This window comes from Myxocyprinus asiaticus, chromosome 11, assembly GCF_019703515.2.
Source record: "Myxocyprinus asiaticus isolate MX2 ecotype Aquarium Trade chromosome 11, UBuf_Myxa_2, whole genome shotgun sequence".
NCBI lineage: Eukaryota > Metazoa > Chordata > Actinopteri > Cypriniformes > Catostomidae > Myxocyprinus > Myxocyprinus asiaticus.
This window is the reverse complement of record NC_059354.1, coordinates 38,730,844-38,752,439: the sequence shown is the minus strand read 5'-3', so window position 1 is coordinate 38,752,439 and position 21,596 is coordinate 38,730,844. Positions and strand designations below refer to the sequence as shown.

At 35.7% G+C, this 21,596-nt stretch overlaps 2 protein-coding genes across 2 annotated transcripts in view; both read right to left on the bottom strand.

The window, feature by feature from the left end:
* LOC127448501 (voltage-dependent L-type calcium channel subunit beta-4-like) overlaps positions 1 to 217 on the bottom strand; it is a 50,667-nt gene extending 50,450 nt beyond the window's left edge. Inside the window, exon 1 of the mRNA XM_051711099.1 lies at positions 155 to 217. Within this exon, the coding sequence (XP_051567059.1) occupies positions 155 to 217 (63 nt within the window). The remainder of the gene's footprint in view (positions 1 to 154) is intronic.
* Positions 218 to 1,589: 1,372 nt separating this feature from the next.
* On the bottom strand, positions 1,590 to 20,836 carry LOC127448500 (signal transducing adapter molecule 2-like). Its single transcript, XM_051711097.1, has 15 exons — positions 20,672 to 20,836; positions 19,934 to 20,018; positions 19,528 to 19,603; positions 17,438 to 17,533; positions 17,202 to 17,348; positions 14,789 to 14,858; positions 10,058 to 10,250; positions 6,178 to 6,272; positions 6,001 to 6,083; positions 5,811 to 5,898; positions 5,399 to 5,453; positions 5,155 to 5,311; positions 4,810 to 4,949; positions 2,693 to 2,890; positions 1,590 to 2,534 (listed from the first exon to the last, which is right to left on the bottom strand). Exons 1-15 carry the CDS (start codon positions 20,709 to 20,711, stop codon positions 2,522 to 2,524), a joined length of 1,536 nt encoding a protein of 511 aa, XP_051567057.1. The 5' UTR covers positions 20,712 to 20,836; the 3' UTR covers positions 1,590 to 2,521.
* Positions 20,837 to 21,596: the final 760 nt, after the last annotated feature.

Below are 21,596 nucleotides of genomic sequence, written 5' to 3'. Positions count from 1 at the left end.
TTGCCCATTTGGATCTTTTTAGGAGTTAGAACTACTAACGTTCTTTTTAGTTTTTTATAACCATATATAGCCTATATAAAATATTTTATAACTATATAATTTTTAACAAAACAAAAAACTAACGTCGATAAAACCTATTCGCTCGTATCCCTACCTGAAACATCTGCTTCTGCACACCTTCGCTTATCCCGTGTCGGGTGTAGATGTGCCGGGACATTTCTGCAAGTTCATCAGTCCAGGGTGGTGGTTGCCTTTCGGTCCCGGTCCACTGGCTCGACGGAAGATATTGAACGGTTTGCTCCAGTTTCGCGGTGAAGTCCACGGTCCGAAGATGCGGGTACTGCTGTGTGCGCTCGCGCTGAGCTGCGCTGGTACTGATGCAGTGTGTGTGCAGCTGTCGCGTGCGGATGCAGTGGAGCGTGCTCACCACTAGTGCAGCATCTTGAGCTGCTGATCACAGGTCTTCATCAGATATTACCATAACACACACACTGCAGTGTTCATATTACTTACATAGAAAATTAATTAATCACTATACAATACGAACAAAGTGCATTTACAAACAGCTCAACACAAATAAACCCAACAAATAAGTGGCAAGAGGGAACAGAACATTTAAAAAATATTTAAAAAAAGAATGTACACTACCTTCCCCGCTTTTTACTGTATATTGACCCATAAAATGCAAAAGAAAAATACAATACCTCCTATTAGTTTGCTATTCTTATGAAATATATTGTGTTTACTATATGATGTTTATTAAATACCACTTTTAGAACAAAAAATCAATGCAAATGTAATAGGCAAATGTGATATCAAAGCAACAACAAAATCATCCGTTTATAAATTCCTTTGGAAATTAAATTGGATGTTTAGAGTTTGACAGTTGAAGTTAATATTGTTTAATTATACTATCCAATCCATGACTTGCATCTGTAGTAACTCTCTTCTGTCACTCAGTATTTCTAATTACACTGTAAAATGAATAATAATGCAAAGTGTGACCCATATAATAAGTAAAAATTCTGATGATAATTCTATGAGTTTTAGTCAATTTAATAAGTATTTAGGATAAAGTCTGGAGAATTAGCCAAGGACATATTTAGCTGCAGTGTGCTGCATCCAAAGACACCTCTAAAATAAAATCTGTATCATTCACAACAGTGGCTGCCTGTTTATCAGATTCTGAGAGGATGCACATGTAAGGTTGATAATCAGTGGGATATTGGCTGTGCATAACTGAATAAAAATAGTGTCAAATCATGCCCTGTACAACTAAAATAAGTTGATCCAGTGTACAATTTCAGTGCATAAGATTTAATAATAGCTTAATAACAACCTGCATCTTGTTTTGGCGAATGCACCGCTCATGCCACTTTCAAAGAGATTATTCTTTGTGAATATGTTGGGAAAGTCTCCAATGCAGAAAAGCAACCTTTAAACATGGGTAGTTTTTATTTTCTGAAGACTATAAGAGTTCACTGTGTTTACAAAAGGAATTTGTCAGTACAGTACAGATTTCCCTCTAAATCTCTTATAACATATAGGTTTACAAACATATAGCATCTTCAGAAATTAAGTCTTTAGAATTGGTTTCTACTTTTATTCCGTCTCTCGAAAGAACAAGGCATCTGGTGGTAAATAAATGTTTATAAAGTTAAGGTGCAATACAGACAAAGCCAGATATTTAACATCTAAATTTACTACATCTTTTATCAAGCAGTTTAAGAAAATAACAAAGACAATTCTCATCTATACTTTACTACATAATTCCACCTTAACAAGAATGTGAAATTTTGTCTATATTTTAAAGGGATTATCAATTTCAATTAGGAATTGTCAGAAAAGTACTTTTTTTTCCCCCATATACATAAGTAAACAACTACAAATTCATCATTTCCAGCTGAGGAAATCAATCATAGACCAGATGAAAATGATATTGTAGCTTACATTAAGTCAAACCACTGCAAACTCCCACAATGCAAACACAAGCGGTACTTGCATATTACAAATATCATTATACAGTGAAACATATGGATAGACCATAAATGAATTGCATCTGTGAGGACTTTCGGTTCATAGAAATCAAAAGCAAAGCCTGCGAAGGAATTTAAGAACATTACTTGAAAGTCTCTAGCCAATGGCAATGGCTTTAAACTGCAGTTTAATGCTGCCCCCCTAAATCGGTCCCATAGTTCTGCCATTCTGATTGCAGGAGTCTTGGCACATAAATTAATTGCAGATTTGGAGATCCATGGAATTATAATTTCCTCTCTGTAATGCTTGGTTCCATTACAAATTAATTCTCTCTTTTTGCATTTTACCATCTGTATTTACCATTGCATTTCAGAATCAGAAATATAAAGAATATGCTGGTGATTATTAGGAGATGACAAAAATTATGTAATGGGTTAGTGTGATGCATTCCAAAAACATTCCTCAAAACTACTTCATGGGGATAATAGGAATGGGGAATTCATTTTGGGAGAGAAAATGAAGTGCTTGCTTCCTTTCAAGTGGATTACATCTCTGTCCTGCAAAGACAATTGACAGCAAATGTAAAATCTCTGCATACCCCTTGACATCAATATAGAGGAGAGAGGAAAACACTCTCCATCTCATTTCACTGTTTGGAATTTGCATCGGTAGAGAAATTCACTGCTGTAGAGTTGGATCTTTCGCACAGCCTTACAGAAGGGGTTGCTGGTAGAAGGTTGCTTGTTGCTGCTGAGGGACAGGTTGGGCCGGGTTTGTCATTTGATATGAGGTTGGAGGCAGACCAGGATTTGTGTTTTGATAGGCAGACATGTCCATAGCCACACCCATCTGTGCTGGATAAGGGGCGGGGCCTCCAGGTGCTTGGTTCATGTACTGTGCATTCATATGGCCACTGCCAGATAAAACAAACCAGAGTTACATAAAAGGTGCACTCAGTGATTTTTTGCTAACTGCCATACTTTTAAACAAAGTTATTCATAGTATTTTTTGAAATTGTTTAAAATGACGCATCTGCACCACTAGTTTTCAGCGATCATAAATAGAAATATTACTGAATGCACCTTTAAGTCCGATTTTACATTTGGTTCGATTGTTTGGTGCAAACAAGACTTTGAATCTACCCCTTCCTCATGCAGGTCTCTTTTTACATTGTACTTTTAAGTCTGAACCGGACCAATGAAAGATCTTTCACAAGTTTTCCTTTTGAGTGTAGACATGACCAGACTGTATACACAAGATGTTTACACGTATTGGTCATTCCAGACTTACTCATATGTTTTTATTGAAAGGGGAAGTGCCACCAACATGTGATTTTTGTCAGACACCACTGTCTATAAAACACATTTTACTGGAATGTCCTACTTTTAATGCCACTAGGCAACATTTTTACTCAGAAAGTTTTTTAGAGGATGCTTTCAAAAATGTTTCACCAGGGAAAATTTTTAATTGTTTATCAAATATTGAAATGAAAGATCTTATATAATGTTTATTGTGTATATTACTGTATTATATATTGTGTATGAGTACCACAGTGAGCAAGAATGGGAATCTTAAGAAACTTAACGATTCCAGTCCTTAAAGGTTCCACTACGATTCTTGTAGTACTTTTGAGGAAGAAATATTAATAAATAAAAATACAATTCTCAATGGATTTACTGCCCTTAGCAGCATGTTACCAAATGATCATTTCATATTTCAACAGAACAGATTCTTGCAAAATGTGTGTTTATACAGGACTTTTTAGGACAACAACCATCCAGTAATTACTCAAGCACAGGCCTCAAAACACAGTAACAATTCTTCGCTCATTTGGAGTCTGACATTACGAAATGAATGATTTGCAGTTTACAAAGATTTTGATTTGCTAAAAAGATCCAGCTAATCAGAGTCATTCCTTCGGGAGGTAGCGCTGTTTGTTTTGAGGTCTAGATGCACAAGAATCGGACTGCACTGGTCACGCAGTATGTTTCGTGCTATAGATTCCAAAGAATGGGCTCATAAGAGTCATTCGTTCGGGAATCAGACTACACTAGTTGCACGTAAGTTTCGTAATGCTGATTTAGCAGCAGTGTTGAGCAGAGTATTTCAGTACACGCTCCGTCCACATCAGCAAAAGAATGGGTGTTCAAGAACCGTAAACGGAACCGAAAGTCATGAAAATCAATCGGTTCCAATTTTAAAAAAAATGGAACCAGTTCTGAATAAGAACCGGTTCTCAGTTCCCAACCCAAATCATTAGTACTAGCAGCAGCGGTTTACCATTGTAGCTAGATAATGAACACAGAAGGAGAAGACGATGGTAATTTCATGCGTTATTCAAGTATTTGTCCCTTTAGATTTACCCAAAAATATCCCACGCAAAGAACGGCATACATATTTTTTACCTTGGATGCATTGCAAGAGATGCGAGAAATGTGAGCCGCTCCATGAAGAACATTAATTCAGAGACAGACAGGTATTGTATGAGAAATGCATTATACTATAACAGCTTTCATACTAAAAAAACGAGCCAAACTCTAACATCAAACCGACACGAATCTGCAACAAAAGCTCTAATGCAAAAGTAATAGACACTTTCAAAGCAACTTACAGTGCATTCAACGTATCCATTTTTTTTAGTATGTGTGTTCTCTAGGAATTGAACCCATGACTTTAGCCTTGTTAGTGCCATGCTCTACCAGATACATGAGTTCTAGTTTTCCAAAAGCGCTATCAGAATGATCAAGTTTTCACAAAAATATCGATCAACAAAAAGGGATGTTTGGTAACAGTTTCTTAGAGAGTTACTAACACCTTTGAGTGTTTGATTACCTGATGTAGGGAGGCTGCTGGCTGGTGGTTGCTGAATTGACTGTAGGAGGGAGGGAAGAGAGAGTTCCAGCTTGGTCCGCACTTAGACTATAGCCCTGTGGAAGACCAGAGGACATGTAGGCTCCGGGTGGTTGATAACCCTGAGAGAGCCAGTAAGAAAAACTGTAAATTAACTCATCAAAATAATTTATGGAAAGCATTGTGCTCAAGTGCTGCCATGATGGCCCACCTGTCAGAGCATGAGTCAGCCAAGAACATTGCAAGGCAAAACACACAGAAGCAGATTTTCTAATGACATTTTTATGGTACTTTCACTTCATTCTTTATTGAACGTAAATGGCCAACCTGCACACTGAGAGGTGGAGAGGCTGCTGGGTAAGTGCCTTGGAGAGACTGCATTTTAGAGTATGGCGCGTACATTGGAGCCTCATTCATTAACTGGTTATACAGTTCCAGAGCTTCCAACAACTTCACATTCAGCTCTGATAACTCTGAATGCTTCCTGCAGGAGTGTGGGAGAAAATACAATGACTGAGAATGCAGGGAGTTTGATTTTGTGTAAGTGTGAAGTGTGAGGATTTCGACAAACCTGTCAATCTCTTGTAATTTCTCATCAATCATTGGGTTCATCTTTTCACAAGCATCTGGAAAAAAAAAATAATAATTTTTACACTTATTCAAAGACAATTTCTTTTAAGTAACCTGGGGTTTAATGGATAGCTCAACCAAAAAAAACAACAAAACGAAAAGTGAATGGTGAATGAGACTAAAATACTGACCAACATCTCCTATTGTGTTCCACAGGAGGTTTGGAACAACATGAGTATCAGTAAATGATATCTTTTAATTTTCATTAAGTTTCTTGATAAAGGACACAAGAGTGATGGCTTGTTCCTTATAGGGCTTGCACTTACAACCTTCTGATTGCATGTCAAATAAATGCAATCGCATGCTTCTGAGAAGACATGGCACCCTGAGCTAAAGAAGGGTCTTCCCAGTACCTTCTAATGTGACCAATTCTGGGCCATCAGGTGAAGCATCTGCAGGGTCTGTGTTCTGGAGCAGATACAGAGCTCTGTCCATCTTCTCCTGTAGAGATTGAAGACAACAATCCACATAAGATACAAAGAAAAAAGCCTTCGTTTTATGATTTCTATGAGCCTGTTTGCCACACTACTTTCAGACACTCACCTCATCTATATAGACGGGCTCAGGTTCAGCTTTGACTTCAACGCTGGGCTCCTCAGGAACTATTGTCTTCTCCACATACATTTCTACAAGAAAGAGAATTCAGGAGATCTGCATATGCAATTTCAGTAGACATTTTTTTTGTTCCTGCACAAGAGGCCATGCTAGAAAGTGTATTACCAGGCTCCGGTTCAGCATTTAGGTTGGTGGTGACAAAGTTTGATGGGAAAAGCCCAACTCCTCGATGGTTCTCTCCTTTCCACCAGTTTGGATCACTGTTGGATAACAGCAACATCACTTATTCATAGTAAACATGCGATTTAATAAAGTCAATGAGCGATATTTAAAGCAAGGGGAGTTTATTTATATAATACTTCTATATATTAGGAATGTGCGGAATGAATAATTTCACTGATAAACGTACATTTTGGATAGTCTAAGAAACCCTCAGAAAACAGTCAAAAACATTGTGTTTATGCGACCCATTTAAAATACTTAATCTATTCCAACAACACTAAGTTCCACTGAAAAGTGGCATTGATCTGCGACGTGCTTACCTTGCATTATGATCATTGTACATTAAATATAGAATATGAGACACATTCAAAAAAATAAACGTTAGAGTATACAGGCATATTTATTGAAAACAATTGTATGAACAGTGCAGGACCAACAGAGCAACCCTAATAGCCTGTTCTTAACGGAATTCACCACATAGAAGTTACTTAACATTAAAACAGTCAGGACATTGCTGGAAATAATTAACATGTAAGCCAAATCTGCAAGAAAAAATGTGCGTTTTTCATGACGTGCATTAGCCTATTATCTAATATGACAGCTGTTCGGTGAAGGCCGTTAACCAACAACCAACCAACACGATGTTAAAAAAAAATAAAAAATAAAAATAAAAATAGGTCTGTGAGAAATGTAATTTCTTAACATGACGTGCATACAGAATAAAAGACAGTTTAACCAGTTAAGCAGTTGGAACATCGTTGAAAATAGCCATCTTGATCAGCAGGGTAAAACATAAATAAAAAATTGGCATACCTAGCCTAAAGTAGTCATTTCTTAGGATACTTGGGGCATACAGTACATTTTTGATGAGCAAAATTAACATGTCAACATGGTCCGGTGAAAGACGGGACCTGACGCACCTGAGGCGATTATCCTGCACTTAAAAAAGGGAACATGACTTGCAAGCATGCACAGATTAAAGAAGACTCAAATGTGAAAACATCCATAGTGACTTGCAAGCCAACGTTTTGGAAATCCGCTTCCCGCACCACCACCGAAGTGATTTCCATAGCTACTTTGCTCGTCTTGCGAGAGGACATTTTCCTGTGTGCACCGCGAATGAGACAGGGAAGAAGCACGGGCAGACTGAGGTGAAATGAAACTTTGTATAAATCTACTCCAGATATCCTCTTTTTTAATATTGTTTTATAAAATATATTTAAAATGTAACATTAACATAACAGCAAATTAAGTGCATCCTTTGTAAAAATATAAAGCAAAACATAAATGTGTAAAAATGTTGAACAGTTTAATGGGGAAAAATATTAACAGGCTAGTAATTCCAGTATCGACTAGCAGCACTGACACTGTTTAGTCGACTAGTCTCAAACATCCCCAACTATATATAGCAGTGACACATCGATATAACGGCCAAGCCAACTAACCAGCTAATATGGCCGATAACAATGACTGGTTGTTCGATTAAATGTAAGAGTTGGTTTCCCTTTTTTGTCAGTTCCAAAATTACAGATTTGTCAATGAGCTATATAAATGATCAGTTTCAAATATTTTTTGTACATTTTTGAGTATATATTAGTAACAGACCTGGTACATTGACCAAGCTGATTAATCAGACAACAGTTAAATAATTTGACATTATCAGCATCAACTGATGTACTCGACTGACCAATTAAAAGAAGTGGTCATTTCACCTAGTGTGATTTCTTTAAGGAATATTCCGCGTTTAATACAAATTAAGCTCAGTCGACGGCATTTGTAGCATAATGTTGATTACCACAAAAAAATAATTTAGACTTGTCCCTCCTTTAAAAAAAAAAAAAAAAAAAAACACAAATCTGGGTTACAGAGAGGCACTTACAATGGAAGTGAATGGGGCCAATCTGTAAATGTTAAAATACTCAGTTTCAAAAGTATAGCCGTAAACAATATGTGTTAACATGATTTTAGTGTGATAAAATTGCTTACTAACCTTTTCTGTGTAAAGTTATATCCAATCCTAAAAACCTAAAACGACTGTAAAAACGACCAACTTAACAGCTAAAAAAATACACAAGTTTTAACAGAAGAATTAATGCAAGTGCTTTTATAAAATAATAAGCTTAACATTTCTGCCTTTAAACCCACCAAAAACTGGCCCCATTCACTTCCATTGTAAGTGCCTCACTATAATCTCAATTTTAGCTTTTTTATTGATTCCATTCCTAAAACAAACACAACATAAAATACGGAATCAAATTATATACATTAAGCCCCTCCCCCTGAACATTCCCCCTTACCCGACACAAACATGCACTACAGTGGTCACCAACAATTAGAACATTAAAAAAAAAAAAAAAAAAAAAAAGAATGCACATAAACATCTAAACTACAAATCCCTCTCCACTGCCCCTCCCCGAGAACCCTCCAAGAAAGCCACCCCACTTCCTGTCAAACAAATCCCATTTTCCCAGCCTTCTATAAATCACCTCCTCAATTTTTGCTTTTTTTAAAGGAGGAACGAGTCAAAATTATTTGAGTGGTAATCAACATTATGCCACAAATGCTGTCAATTAAGCTGAACTTGTACTGAACCTGGAACATTCCTTTAAATCTACGACAACAATGGACACATTTTCTGTATCAGACATATTTAGATTTTCAAATATTTAGAGTAAATATTTTATGTATATGCATTTTTATTTTTTGTTTTTTTACATCGGCCACCCTGCATTCTAGATATTGGTTTTAGCTTTTTTTTTTTTTTTTTGTGCACGATTACTGTTTTTAACATTCGGGTTAACCACAAGGTTTCATGAACGGTTAATCGTTTTTATGTCGGGACATGGGAATAAAGAATGTTTATTGCAATGGAATTTCCTCAAACACACAAAATAGCATCAAATAAACTACACAGTGAGATATGAGCCTAAATAGCAAAATACACTGATCTTCAATTGATTAAATCTCACATTAAACTTAAACAATAATAATGAAATTGTCACTGCATGACATTTCCGTGAGGCGGTGAACGCATTTACTGTCATGTGTGTGGAGTCCCACTGCTGTGTTCAAATAGCCTCTTTGGGGTGCCTTGATTTTTTTAAAGGTTTAAAATCAAATGGCATTGAACTCGTCTAACTATTGTACGTAAATATGCACATTAGAGCAAAAGGAAAAACACTTGTCTTACCATTTACAAAACGCTGAAACTTTCCTTGGTAAAAAAACAACCTGGAATCATGTTTAACAGTCACATAAAGTCCTCACTGAAACCCAAACTTTTTCAGAAAGCAGCACAGCACAAAGAATGAAACAACACAGGTGCTTCACGATACCTTTATAAAAAAATTAAGTTCTTTTTCATTTTAATTGGTGTCTAAAAATGTGGCAATCCTGTGCGAGATGCTGAAAGAGAAAACAGTAAAAGATGCCCATCCACGTCCAGTGCGTGTTAACAGTACATAGAAAAACAGCGCAGACGCACAGAAATGCATGTTTGAACAGCCCCTAAGTCACCCTATACTTGAAAAACTGACCCAAACTATACGGTTTGTCAGAATTCATCAAGTTTGGGTGGGGTTGAAGACCTCTATTGCATGTGTAGAATACTGAACAGTGATATTGGTATTCAAATGTGGCGCGTTGAGTGGTTAACCGAACATCAATTATTCATGCACATACCTACTCTCTAGGTATTGCATCGGCCAAAGAAAAACTATTACTTATAACTAATTTCACCTTTGAAAATAAACATTTCATTCATTTCCATTCATTTCCCTAAACATTCTAATTATAATATAATGATGTTAAATGGGGAGTTTACCTGTCATCCAGGAGCAGCACAAGCTCTCCAGCCTTAAAGGTGAGCTCATTATCTTCAGCCGCCTCAAAATCGTAGAGGGCGCGTACCTTGCGGGACTCTTTCACTTCATTGGTGTTGTAGGGTGGATCAGCGATCATGGTGAGGGGTCGTATCTCCACCTGCTGCTTCTGCTCCTGTAAGGACAGCTCAATGGCTGCACAGAGCAAGACAGAAATATCACTGGGTCTTATTCACTTACCGTGCATCCACACGTATTTGGACGTGTACTACTTTTGTGTGAATGTATGTAAAGAAAATACAAATAAAAAATAAACAGTTGAAGTCAAAAGTTTACATAAACTTAGGTTGAAGCCATTAAACCACTCCACAGATTTCATATTAGCAAACTATAGTTTTGGCAAGTCGTTTAGAACATCTACTTTGTGCATGACACAAGTAAATTTTCCAACAATTGTTTACAGACAGATTGTTTCACTTTTAATTGACTATATGACAATTCCAGTGAGTCAGAAGTTTACATACACTAAGTTAACTGTGCCTTTATGCAGCTTGGAAAATTCCATAAAATTATGTCAAGCCTTTAGGCAATTAGCTTCTGATAGGCTAATTGGAGTCAATTGGAGGTGTACCTGTAAATGTATTTTAAGGCCTACCTTCAAACTTAGTGCCTATTTGCTTAACATCATGGGAAAATCTAAATAAATCAGCCAAGACCTCAGAACATTTTTTTTTTTTTGGAACTCTACAAGTCTGGTTCATCCTTGGGAGCAATTTCCAAATGCCGGAAGGTACCACGTTCATCTGTACAAACAATAGTATGCAAGTATAAACACCATGGGACCACGCAGCCATCATACCACTCAGGAAGGAGACACATTCTGCCTCTTAGAGATGAACATAGTTTGGTGCGAAAAGTGCAAATCAATCCCACAACAACAGCAAAGGACCTTGTGAAGATGTTGGAGGAAACAGGTAGACAAGTATCTATATCCACAGTAAAATGAGTCCTATATCGACATAACATGAAAGGCTGCTCAGCAAGGAAGAAGCCACTGCAAAACCACTATAAAAAAGCCAGACTACCGTTTGCAAGTGCACATGGGGACAAAGATCTTATTTTTTGGAGAAATGTATTCTGGTCTAATGAAACAAAAATTGAACTGTTTGGCCATAATGACCATCGTTATGTTTGGAGGGAAAAGGGTGAGGCTTGCAAGCTGAAGAACACCATCCCAACCGTGAAGCATGTGGGTGGCAGCATCATGTTGTGGGGTGATTTGCTGCAGGACTGGTGCTCTTCACAAAATAGATGGTATTATGAGGAAGGAAAATTATGTGGATATATTGAAGCAACATTCAAGACATCAGCCAGGAAGTTAAAGCTTGGTCGCAAATGGGTCTTTCAAATGGACAATGACTCCAAGCATACCTCCAAAGTTGTGGCAAAATGGCTTAAGGACAACAAAGTCAAGGTACTGGAGTGGCCACCAGACAGCCCTGACCTCAATCCGATAGAAAATGTTTGGGCAGAACTGAAAAAGCATGTGCAAGCAAGGAGGCTTACAATCCTGACTCAGTTACACCGGTTTTGTCTGGAGGAATGGGCCAGAATTCCAGCAACTTATTGAGAGAAGCTTGTGGAAGGCTACCCAAAACGTATGACCCAAGTTAAACAATTTAAAGGCAATGCTACCAAATACTAACAAAGTGTATGTAAACTTCTGACCCACTGGGTATGTGATGAAAGAAATAATAACTGAAATAAATCATTCTTTCTACTATTATTCTGACATTTCACATTCTTAAAATAAAGTAGTGATCCTAACTGACCTAAGACAGGGAATGTTTTCTATGATTAAATGTCACGAATTGTGAAAACCTGAATTTAAATGTATTTGGCTAAGGTGTATGTAAACTTCTGACTTCAACTGTAGGAATCATGATTCATCAACAAGTCTGGACTTCAATTATTTTATTTTTTACTTTAATATTACAATTTTGAACCAACTCAAACAATTTGTGACCATAAAATAACTATTTTTTCATAGTAACAAAAACGTGTTAACTGATTTTGGGAACGGCACACTTGGCTTTACTCTAAGATCTTGCTGCAGTCAGGAGAAAGTGTATTTTTAGAAAGCATGAGGATTTGTTGGGATGCACTGGTCCGATACATGGATCGGAATCGGCTCTGATACTGACATTTTTAATGGGATCGGGTATTGGTCCGACGAGCCTGATCCAAATCCGATACCACATGTTAGTTATAGTTGTTACAGTCAAGCTCAAATAATGACATTAAAAAAAAAAAACATAAAAGCACCATATGTCTCATGGATTGTATTCATAGACTCTTGAAGACTTCTTGCATGCTGCTATTTTTTAGCTCTCAGTGTGGCATGCAAAATGAGAGCACTCCACACAAACTAAATCTCAGACGTAGATGCTCAATAGTTTGTTGGCTTATAACAGGGGTGTAAAAAGTACTCAGAAATTATACTTAAGTGAAAGTATGGATACTGAGTGAAGATTTTACTCCATTAAAAGTCCAAGTATCTAGTCAAAAACATACTTGAGTGCAAGTAAAAAAGTATTCACATTAAATTGTACTTAAGCATTAAAAAAGTAACTTATCTTAGCTAAAATGAAATCAAGAGAAGAGATTGTGTGAGAGAGGATTGTTGTTAAATTCAATTGGTTTGTTAAATTGCCTTTTTACTGTCTCTGATGACGGTCATATGGTAGTTTAATACCCCCAGTGGTATTCGCAACCTGGTCATTAAATCATGTTACATTAACTACATTTTTGCTAAATGATTTTTATGTGGCCTGTTGTACAAAACACAACAATTTCCTGGTGGAATGAACACCAGAGGTGCTAAAACAACAATGACTTTTATCCCCTTTCACTCAAATCACAAGTAAAACTTGTCAGTTCATAAACACTTACTTTTCGCTCTGTTCCTCACACAATGCTGTCTTTTGACATATAAGCATTTTTACTATAGGACATGACTCATTTTAACATTTGCATTAAATAACCAACTACATTTAAAAGCTTGTTTAAGTGTTTAAATTGTGCAGTAGCTCAACTGATAGAGCACTGAAGTTGTGATGTAAAGGACCGAGGTACGAGTCCTGAAGAGCATGCGAGTCGACACGTGAGCCAAAAGTGTCATAGAAGCACCACAATATTGACATGATTGCTTCAGAAATTGTGTTTTTCATTTCAGATTTGCTTTTTATGACACTATCGGTTAGGCATAGGTTTACAGTTTAGAGTAGGGAGGTAGGTTTTGTTGATTTAAATCTCGATATAACATTAACCTTAAAAACCTCATTTGTTTGGGAGAACATTTCACTCGCTTTTAGAGCCACACAATGGGCATTTCACTTCGGAACTGCCCTGAGACGTGTAATGAACCATGTAATTTTATTTTGCAAAAACACTGCCACAGTCACGCAATGTTCGTTGCATGGGAGAAGGTACTCACGAATTGCAATGTCAGAGCACCCAGCCTCTTGAGACATAGAGAAAGATTAAAAAAAAATTTTTAAAAATTAAAATAAACCCCCATCTAAATAAGCTTTGAAGAAAGTTGGTAGGCTAATGTTGTTGATTTTGTGAATTGTTTTTGGAAGTTTGCTACAAAACCTTTCTGTTGAGCAGATGGATGAATTCAGTAAAATTCGTATTATTATCATTGTCATTGCTGGTTTTATAGTTATTATTATAATAAATAGTTGCCTAACAACAAAGCAACAATAATAATTCAGCAAATAGGGAGTAGAAATTCATAGATATGATTTAAAAATGAAGGCATGTGTAGAAATAAATGACGTGCACATTTAATTTCAAAAGCCTTTTGTTTTGATATATATATATATATATATATATATATATATATATATATATATATATATATATATGCAACATGAATGATAATTTTTGAATTTGAATTGACTGACCTCTAGTCTATCATCTGTCATTTTTCAGTTGCAGTGAAAAGGTGGCTTCAGTTCAGTATGATGAAAGAAAATGTTTAGCAAAAATGTAATGAGTACTTTTCAAGTTTTTTGCAAAGAGTAAAAAGTGCTATTTTTTCGTTGGAAATGTAATTAAGTAAAAGTATAAGTATTCTGTTGAAACTGCACTCAAGTAAAGTACAAATCCCAAAAAATAATACTTAAGTATTTTACTCAATTACTCTACACCCCTGGCTTATAACATGCATTGATAACGGTACCGGCTGAGCATGTCATCAGATGTTTAAAGAGCAGCGAATTAAACTACTGTGAACTATCCTACAAACAAACACTTAAAAATCTTTCTGTAGTGCTCTGCCAAAATAAAAGCCCAAGGGTTTTAAAGTTCAGAAATCACAACTGAAATGTATTATTACTGTATAATAAATAATAATTATTATTTATTTTAATTGATTATTTAATAATTAATTAAAATAATAATTATTATTATTATTATCATTTACAATTTACAATAATATTTAAGTTGACTGGGTTCCAAAAATTTACTGTGTGACTGAAAAGTGGACTGATATCCTGTATCGAGAGTTCAGGTATCGGAATCGGATTGGTTCAGAAAAATTGGTATCGGTGCATCCCTAAGTCTGCAGAGAGTGACAAATTACTGAAAGGGAGAGGTAGTGCGGAAGCCAAAACATATGGAATTCAAAACTACAAAAGCAATTTAATGTGGATATCCTTCCTTACCTTTGGCCAGATCATCATCATCAGCTGGTCTGCTAGCGGCAGGAGTGCTGTTGGGCTTTGTGCTGGAGCTCTACAAGCAAAACAGATCAATGAGAACACAAGATCAGCCCTGGGCTCCAAATATTCAATGCAATTTTTTTATTTGCCACCTTAAAAAACCCATATTTCTCTTTTTATTGCACAGCAAAAGCTATGTAAAAACAGGACTAAAATGCCATCTGTAGGAGTATGAATGGCAATGTCAAAGGAGAAACTGCAGTAAAAACATTCACAAGATTAGATAAGGTGAACCACTGACTCACTTTCGCTGAAACATTTACATAAGGTGGTTTTTGACATGACAGTCTATTTATGACAACTTTAGAGTGACGGAGCAAAGTTTTCTGACCTAATTTACACACTTGGTTTAAGGCAGGACTCGTTAACAGCCACAAGTCAAAATTCACTTGTCCTGTAGTTGATTATAATGGTCTTACACATTTTCCGATTAATCGCGATCTTCATTTGAACGATCTCAATATCGATTCTTAAATCCTAAGAACGATCTTTCACTTAATGCAAAACCCTCTACTATAATGAGAGGAAATCACTCGCATTTGCAACCAACTTTTGCGCTTTGTGACTGATGTGAATATATTTGGCAACTGGCTGGTAAATGTTTACATTTCACTCACCAGTAATTGTGTAGTTTATTCGTGAAGTGTTCAACAGTGAGATCCTTTCACAGCGTGTTAAGAGTAAAAATTGTTCCGTGTAATGTGTGTCCATGACGAGATGCATGCAACCCATTTGTCATTGAATACGGTTTCTTTTAATACCCTTTCTGTTCTTTACAGCCAGTTGTTGATCAAAAACTACAAAAAAACATTTAAATCTAATCATGCATCGCACAGATGAGGTAAAGCCATTCGACTCCTCTTTAGTTACCATACGCTCATATAAAGGCGCTGTTTACAGAAATGCTGTTTTTTTGTTTTTTTGTTAAAGAGACAGTACCGGTTTTAGCACGTGTTCAACAAATCAATGTAAATACTTGTAAACAGTACAAATTATGCAATTTAACAATAAATATGTAACAAAAATAATATATGAAATATAATATCTTATTTATTGATCGAATACATTTATTTGTTCATTTTTAAAAAAGCCAAAATGTGACCAAAATGATGAAAAAGCAATAAAATATAATTAGCAAAATGTATATTTTCCTAATGTACCTAGTTAAAAGGTCCTCTGTATAATTAACAACATTAGCTTTTATATGTAAGCAAAAGGGACATATAACTGAAATAAACCCATATCAATCGATACTGATTTGAATCGAATTGAAATCAGAATTGAATCGAGAGCTTGTGAATCGGAATCGAATTGAATCGGGAAACCTGTATCAATACCCAGCCCTACTTGTAAATAGTACAAATTATGCAATTTAACAATAAATATGTAACAAAAATTATACATTTATTTATTCATTTTTTAAAAAGCCAAAATGTGACCAAAATGATGAAAAAGCAATAAAATATAATTAGTTAATAATATTTTCCTAATGTACCAAATTAAAAGGTCCCCTATATAATTAGCAACATTAGCTGGGAGATCATTTCTTTTATATGAAAGCAAAAGGGACATATAACTGAAATATACCCATATGAATCGATATTGAATCTAATCGAAAAAGGAACCGAGAACTTTTGTAATCGAATTAAATGGGGAAATCTGTATCAATACCCAGCCCTAGTCTTACACCACAATTCAGGGAGAGGAGGAGGAGAACAAAGAAGAATCGACTTCTTATGGGGCCATGAGGGCGATACAGCAAATATGTGACAGGAAATTCATTTCTAGACTCTTGGTTCTCTTGTCTCAAATTTGACCACATGCTTCAGCCTTCCAGACACACTTGACTGCTTTATAGGCCTCTAAATAAATAAGTAGATTTCATGTGATAAACAGTGGCCAACAGTGATAAACTATAAACGTGGTCAGATCTTATCAGCTGCACTATGCAATACAAAATATACTATTAATGATGGTGTATACTAGGCAAAAATATATATGTAAAAACATGCAATATGTACATGATTATAAACCTGTACTTAAGGTAGTATATTAAGGTATTATATTAGAAACAGCCCTAGATTGCAATGACCTACATGGAAGACAAGCAAGGCATCAAACAGGCACCAACACATCTGTCATCATTTCTGTGACATTACAAAAATATGAGCTGAATAACTGATGAACTATACAAATGTGACTTGTAAAAATTCAACCAAGTGACAGGGTCATTTATCTAGGCCAAAAACCACAGTCTGCTATTTGTTCAACTGCATCAGTGTTTTTGGACAGCTAACAGAACAGCACATTCTCCTGCAGTGAAATCCCAACGTTATACAGTATGTTGTTACAATACCTGGGTGTTTGGAGCAGGAAAGGTAATTCCCTCATCTTTGAGGGATTTGATGGTGGCACTGATAAGGCTCAGTTGTGGATCTTTCTGGAAGTTTTCGGCCCAATCCACCATCAAGGCCTTCAGTTTCTCGCTAACCTTTGGGTGAGCCTGAGGAAAAAGGGCAACAGACAGGCTTGTTCTTTGCACTCTGGAAAAAGGATTTGACTCAATACTTATTGAGGGTTAATGTTTCTTACCTTGTTCAACACACCCTGAACTTCACTGGCAAACTCTCGCGAACAGATTTCAAGATGAAAGATTTTCCCACTGTTTGAGACGCAGGCACCTAGTAACTAATGGGAATATTATAGAAATATTTCAGCAGTCATTAAGCAAATCTTTTCTATCAAGGCTGCAACACTTTTTGATCAACGATTTTTCAATGATCTTTCCAGGCATTTGTGTTAACTGGATAAGGGTTTTTAAAAATCACTCTGATTTGACTGATTCGCTTATGATTCAGACTGATTTGCTAATGAATCATTCAGTTTGATTTGTGAACCAGCTCGATGATTTGTTAAAAAGAACTGATTCAAAAGAATAATTCGCTAACAAATAAGCCTTTACGATTATTAAATAACCGTCTGATCGCGGTTATTTGATCTAACCGCGGTTATCTGAGAGAACCTCAATGATTGGGCATACTATTTCCAATCACATTTGAATGCCCAAAAAGGTAAATGTGAAGTGAATATACTGTATAAATTCCATGAACGGCTCGTTTGTGTGTCATTCAGTTGAACTCTGAGTCCGAGCGTCACTGAACCGCACCGCGGATGTCAACCAGCCCCTGGCCGGAGAAGTGCGTGAATTGCTTCTCAAGTGCGATGATGCACGCGCTGTCAGAAGAGGCTCGCGCCAAACTCCCGTGAAAACATAAACAAGCAAGCATAAACTGTGATACTGAATACAAAGCGCTCCGGTTTCACTTTCAAGGGCTTCCTGGTTCATATACGCAGTGTTAATGACACCAAGTGACACAGGAGGAGATGCACGCTTACTCTATTTCTGTGGAGTGATGAAATGATGAAACGAATTCTCAAAGGTTTTGCTTCATGACAAATAAGAGCTCATGGGTTTAATCGGAGCATTAAAATAACGTGAAAATTAAGAAATTAGCACAGAAATATTATACTATTGCATAATATAATAACATATAAATATAAATTATATTTTATTTAAAAAGAAATTATAATATAAAATACTGTACGAGTTCAAAAAAACAACACTGTAAATGCAAAATTGACCAAAAATAAAGTTGACCAAAAAGAGACATATTTTAAGTATTTAGAAATATTTCATTATTAAATATTTAAATATAATTTAAAAATAATTTAAATATTTAATTATCGCATTTATTTGTTTGACAATTAATCGTCAACCAAATTTCATAATCGTGACAGCCTACTAACAAACTGAACATCAACATGGCAAGTTTTACTCAATACAAGACCAATATCTAGCTTATGAAATATTTTAGAGCAGAGCATAACTAAAAATATGTACTGTATAATTGCTATAGTAATTTCCATTATTTTATTCATTTCTATGACTTTTCTAGGCCTGGAAAACAGAAAATTTCCTTAATATTACCAAGTTTCTGTGACTGTGGAAATCCTGTTCTTTAGGAACAGGGATTCCACAGTCTTTTTTTTTGTTTTTTAGAACATTTCAATGACTGTACTTTTTTTTTTATGAAAATCCAAAAACTTAATAAAACTAAAAGCACAAGCTTAACCACCCTGTTCCATTATCATTGTGGACCAGAGGTGGAAATCTTTGAATATGATGCGCCGTTCAGAACTATCAGCAACAAATAATTAAACCTTCATCAGAAAAGATAATGTTAGTTGTGTTTAAAGGTGAAATATATAATTCTTTTGACTTTGATATACTTTCGCCAATGCCAACTTGGAAAGTTCTTGCAATCCACTTGTATTTTGACTTACACAGGAGTATAAACATTGTAGAGTTATGTTTGTTTAAGTGGACTGAAATAGCAATTGGTTTAACAAATAATAGAGTGAGTTTGGGGGTGGGTCCACCTGTTTGTCCAACCAATTAAAAAATGAAGGAAGGTTTTGGGAAAATGATTTGGAAGCAATCATTATTTTTAATGTATGGTGCCAGAGAAATGACCAAATATAACTTTATCTACAAAAAATATGTATACATAAAATGTTGAAATCATTGTGATATCGCTGACATCTTTCAGAATGCAATCTGAAATCAATAGCCTTATCGGTGCATCTTTATTTTTACTGAACTAGGGCATCGAATAGCTCACCGTTAACGCTTGCATGGCAACATGAGGGACTTTGTGGTTGACTCGCTTCATGATTGACCTGAGACAATCCTTTGCCCTGTGAGAGAAAAGCATGAAGTAACACAGAGGGAAATCATGATACTTATATTGGCAAGCACAATTTCCACTGAAGAAACTAGTGATTAAAAAAACAGGATATTATTATTTGATATTAAAAATAAAACCAGCTATGGCAAAAATTCTTGAATGTATAAGGCAAAATGTAACAATATAATGCATGCAAGCACCATTTACAGAATGTTCCTAAAATAAACACACTGAAAGCATGTTAACAATAATGTACTACTCAAATGTAAATTATATTTGAACTGAAAGTAGAAAGAACGCTCCAACAAACATAACAGAGATATGTCGAATTTCAGCTCACCCATTTGGGGTTGTCCCGACCTGGTCACAGATTTCCATAATAAGACCCCAGTCCTCTGTCGTGTTGGTTTCATTGGTTGCTTTCTCTGAAAATGCAAATGAGTTTTCAAATGAGACCCCTAAACAAGGTGTCATATCAAAGGGCAAGACTAGAAGACAAGAGTCAAAGTCTCTGCTGGGAATATAAACAGACACAACAAACATTAAATCCACTAGTACAGGTTATTTTGTCCCCTCCTTTAAGGACACAACAGGATCAACTGGGCAGACATTTCACTGACTAACTCTTAAATTGCATTGCGTAATCTGATCCATATTATATCTTGGAAAGTTCTTGAACAAAGGAACTTTATTTAATGAAATACAATTGTACTTTTTGAGTCTTAAACTAAACTTTGTCCATTATCCCCAAACACCCAAAGCTTCTTGACTGATGGCATGGAAAATTGACAAACTGGTTTGATCAGTGTTCATCCGAAAAGTTCGCAGAGAGAGTTTAGGACACAAAAAACAAACACAACGGTGTTAGCATCCTGTATCTGACAGTTCTGATGATGATTCCGTCCAACCTCTTTAGTATTTATATCATATGCAATAAGACACTTTCTGCTACTTAAAGATAAGGATCAGTCAGAGAAGGAAATATATCCCTGAAGATCTTGTGAATATGTGTGCTGTGCGCTAGATCGGCCCCGTCAACAACACATCATTTCGATCAAAACAACGCTGTTAAACTTACCCACATCTTGGTCGAATGGGTTTTGGCCAAATAAAGGCATTTTGTGACCTTTCTCTATCAATTAATCCCGAAATTCAAGCGTGATATCTACGTAGATCGACAAATTATCCCACTCTTATCCATGAAACTGCGTACACTTCCACCACTTGCTGTCTTCCGTAAACTCAGTACGCCAACGCGATGCCTGCAGGAAATCGCATATTTTTTTCTATGTCGAAACTCCTTGGTCGAAACTGTTAATTATATATATATATATATATATATATATATATATATATATATATATATATATATATATATATATATATATATATATATATAGTTAATTTTTTTAAACCATAAAAAAATACATAAATAAATAACCGAACAACACTCGTCTTTATGTAATACAAACTTGTGATTCACCAGGAAACGAAATACAAAATTACACACATAAATTGTTTAAATGTTCACGAACATGTCTTGATGGCATGTATAATATTGATGTTTATTGAATAAAAACTCTTTTATTTCATAAGAGTTTTTATTCAATAAACATCAATATTATACAATTTGTATTGCTATAAACAGAGACCTTCTACACCTTTATAAGAACCTCCGCGTTTTTACCATAGTAGAGAGTGTAACGGTCAACTAGGGTCGTGTCTAGTAGGGATCCCTCTTTCGTCAATCTCGCGAGATTTTACAGTTGTACAGATTATACATGGCGTTTGAAGTCGCACAGCAACTATGAGCGCTAGTAAAATATTATTTTAAATGACCTGTTTTGATAAGTAGTCATTCTTGATGATCAGTTCAAGCTCTTAAATAAATATTCACATAATACATTTGATAACTTCATCTCTATTTGTGCTACTGTCTGTCATGAGAAATTGTAAATCAGTGGAAAGTACATCAGTCAGCGCTGGTATTAGGAGACTGACTG

Coding starts and splice junctions, on each gene's coding strand:
- LOC127448500 (XM_051711097.1), bottom strand. CDS start 20,711: ATGCCTTTATTTGGCCAAAACCCATTCGACCAAGATGTGG. Junction 14,859..17,201: donor TTCCTGCTCCAAACACCCAG/GTATTGTAACAA, acceptor TTTTGCTTGTAG/AGCTCCAGCACAAAGCCCAA. Junction 6,273..10,057: donor GTGCTGCTCCTGGATGACAG/GTAAACTCCCCA, acceptor GTTATCCAACAG/TGATCCAAACTGGTGGAAAG.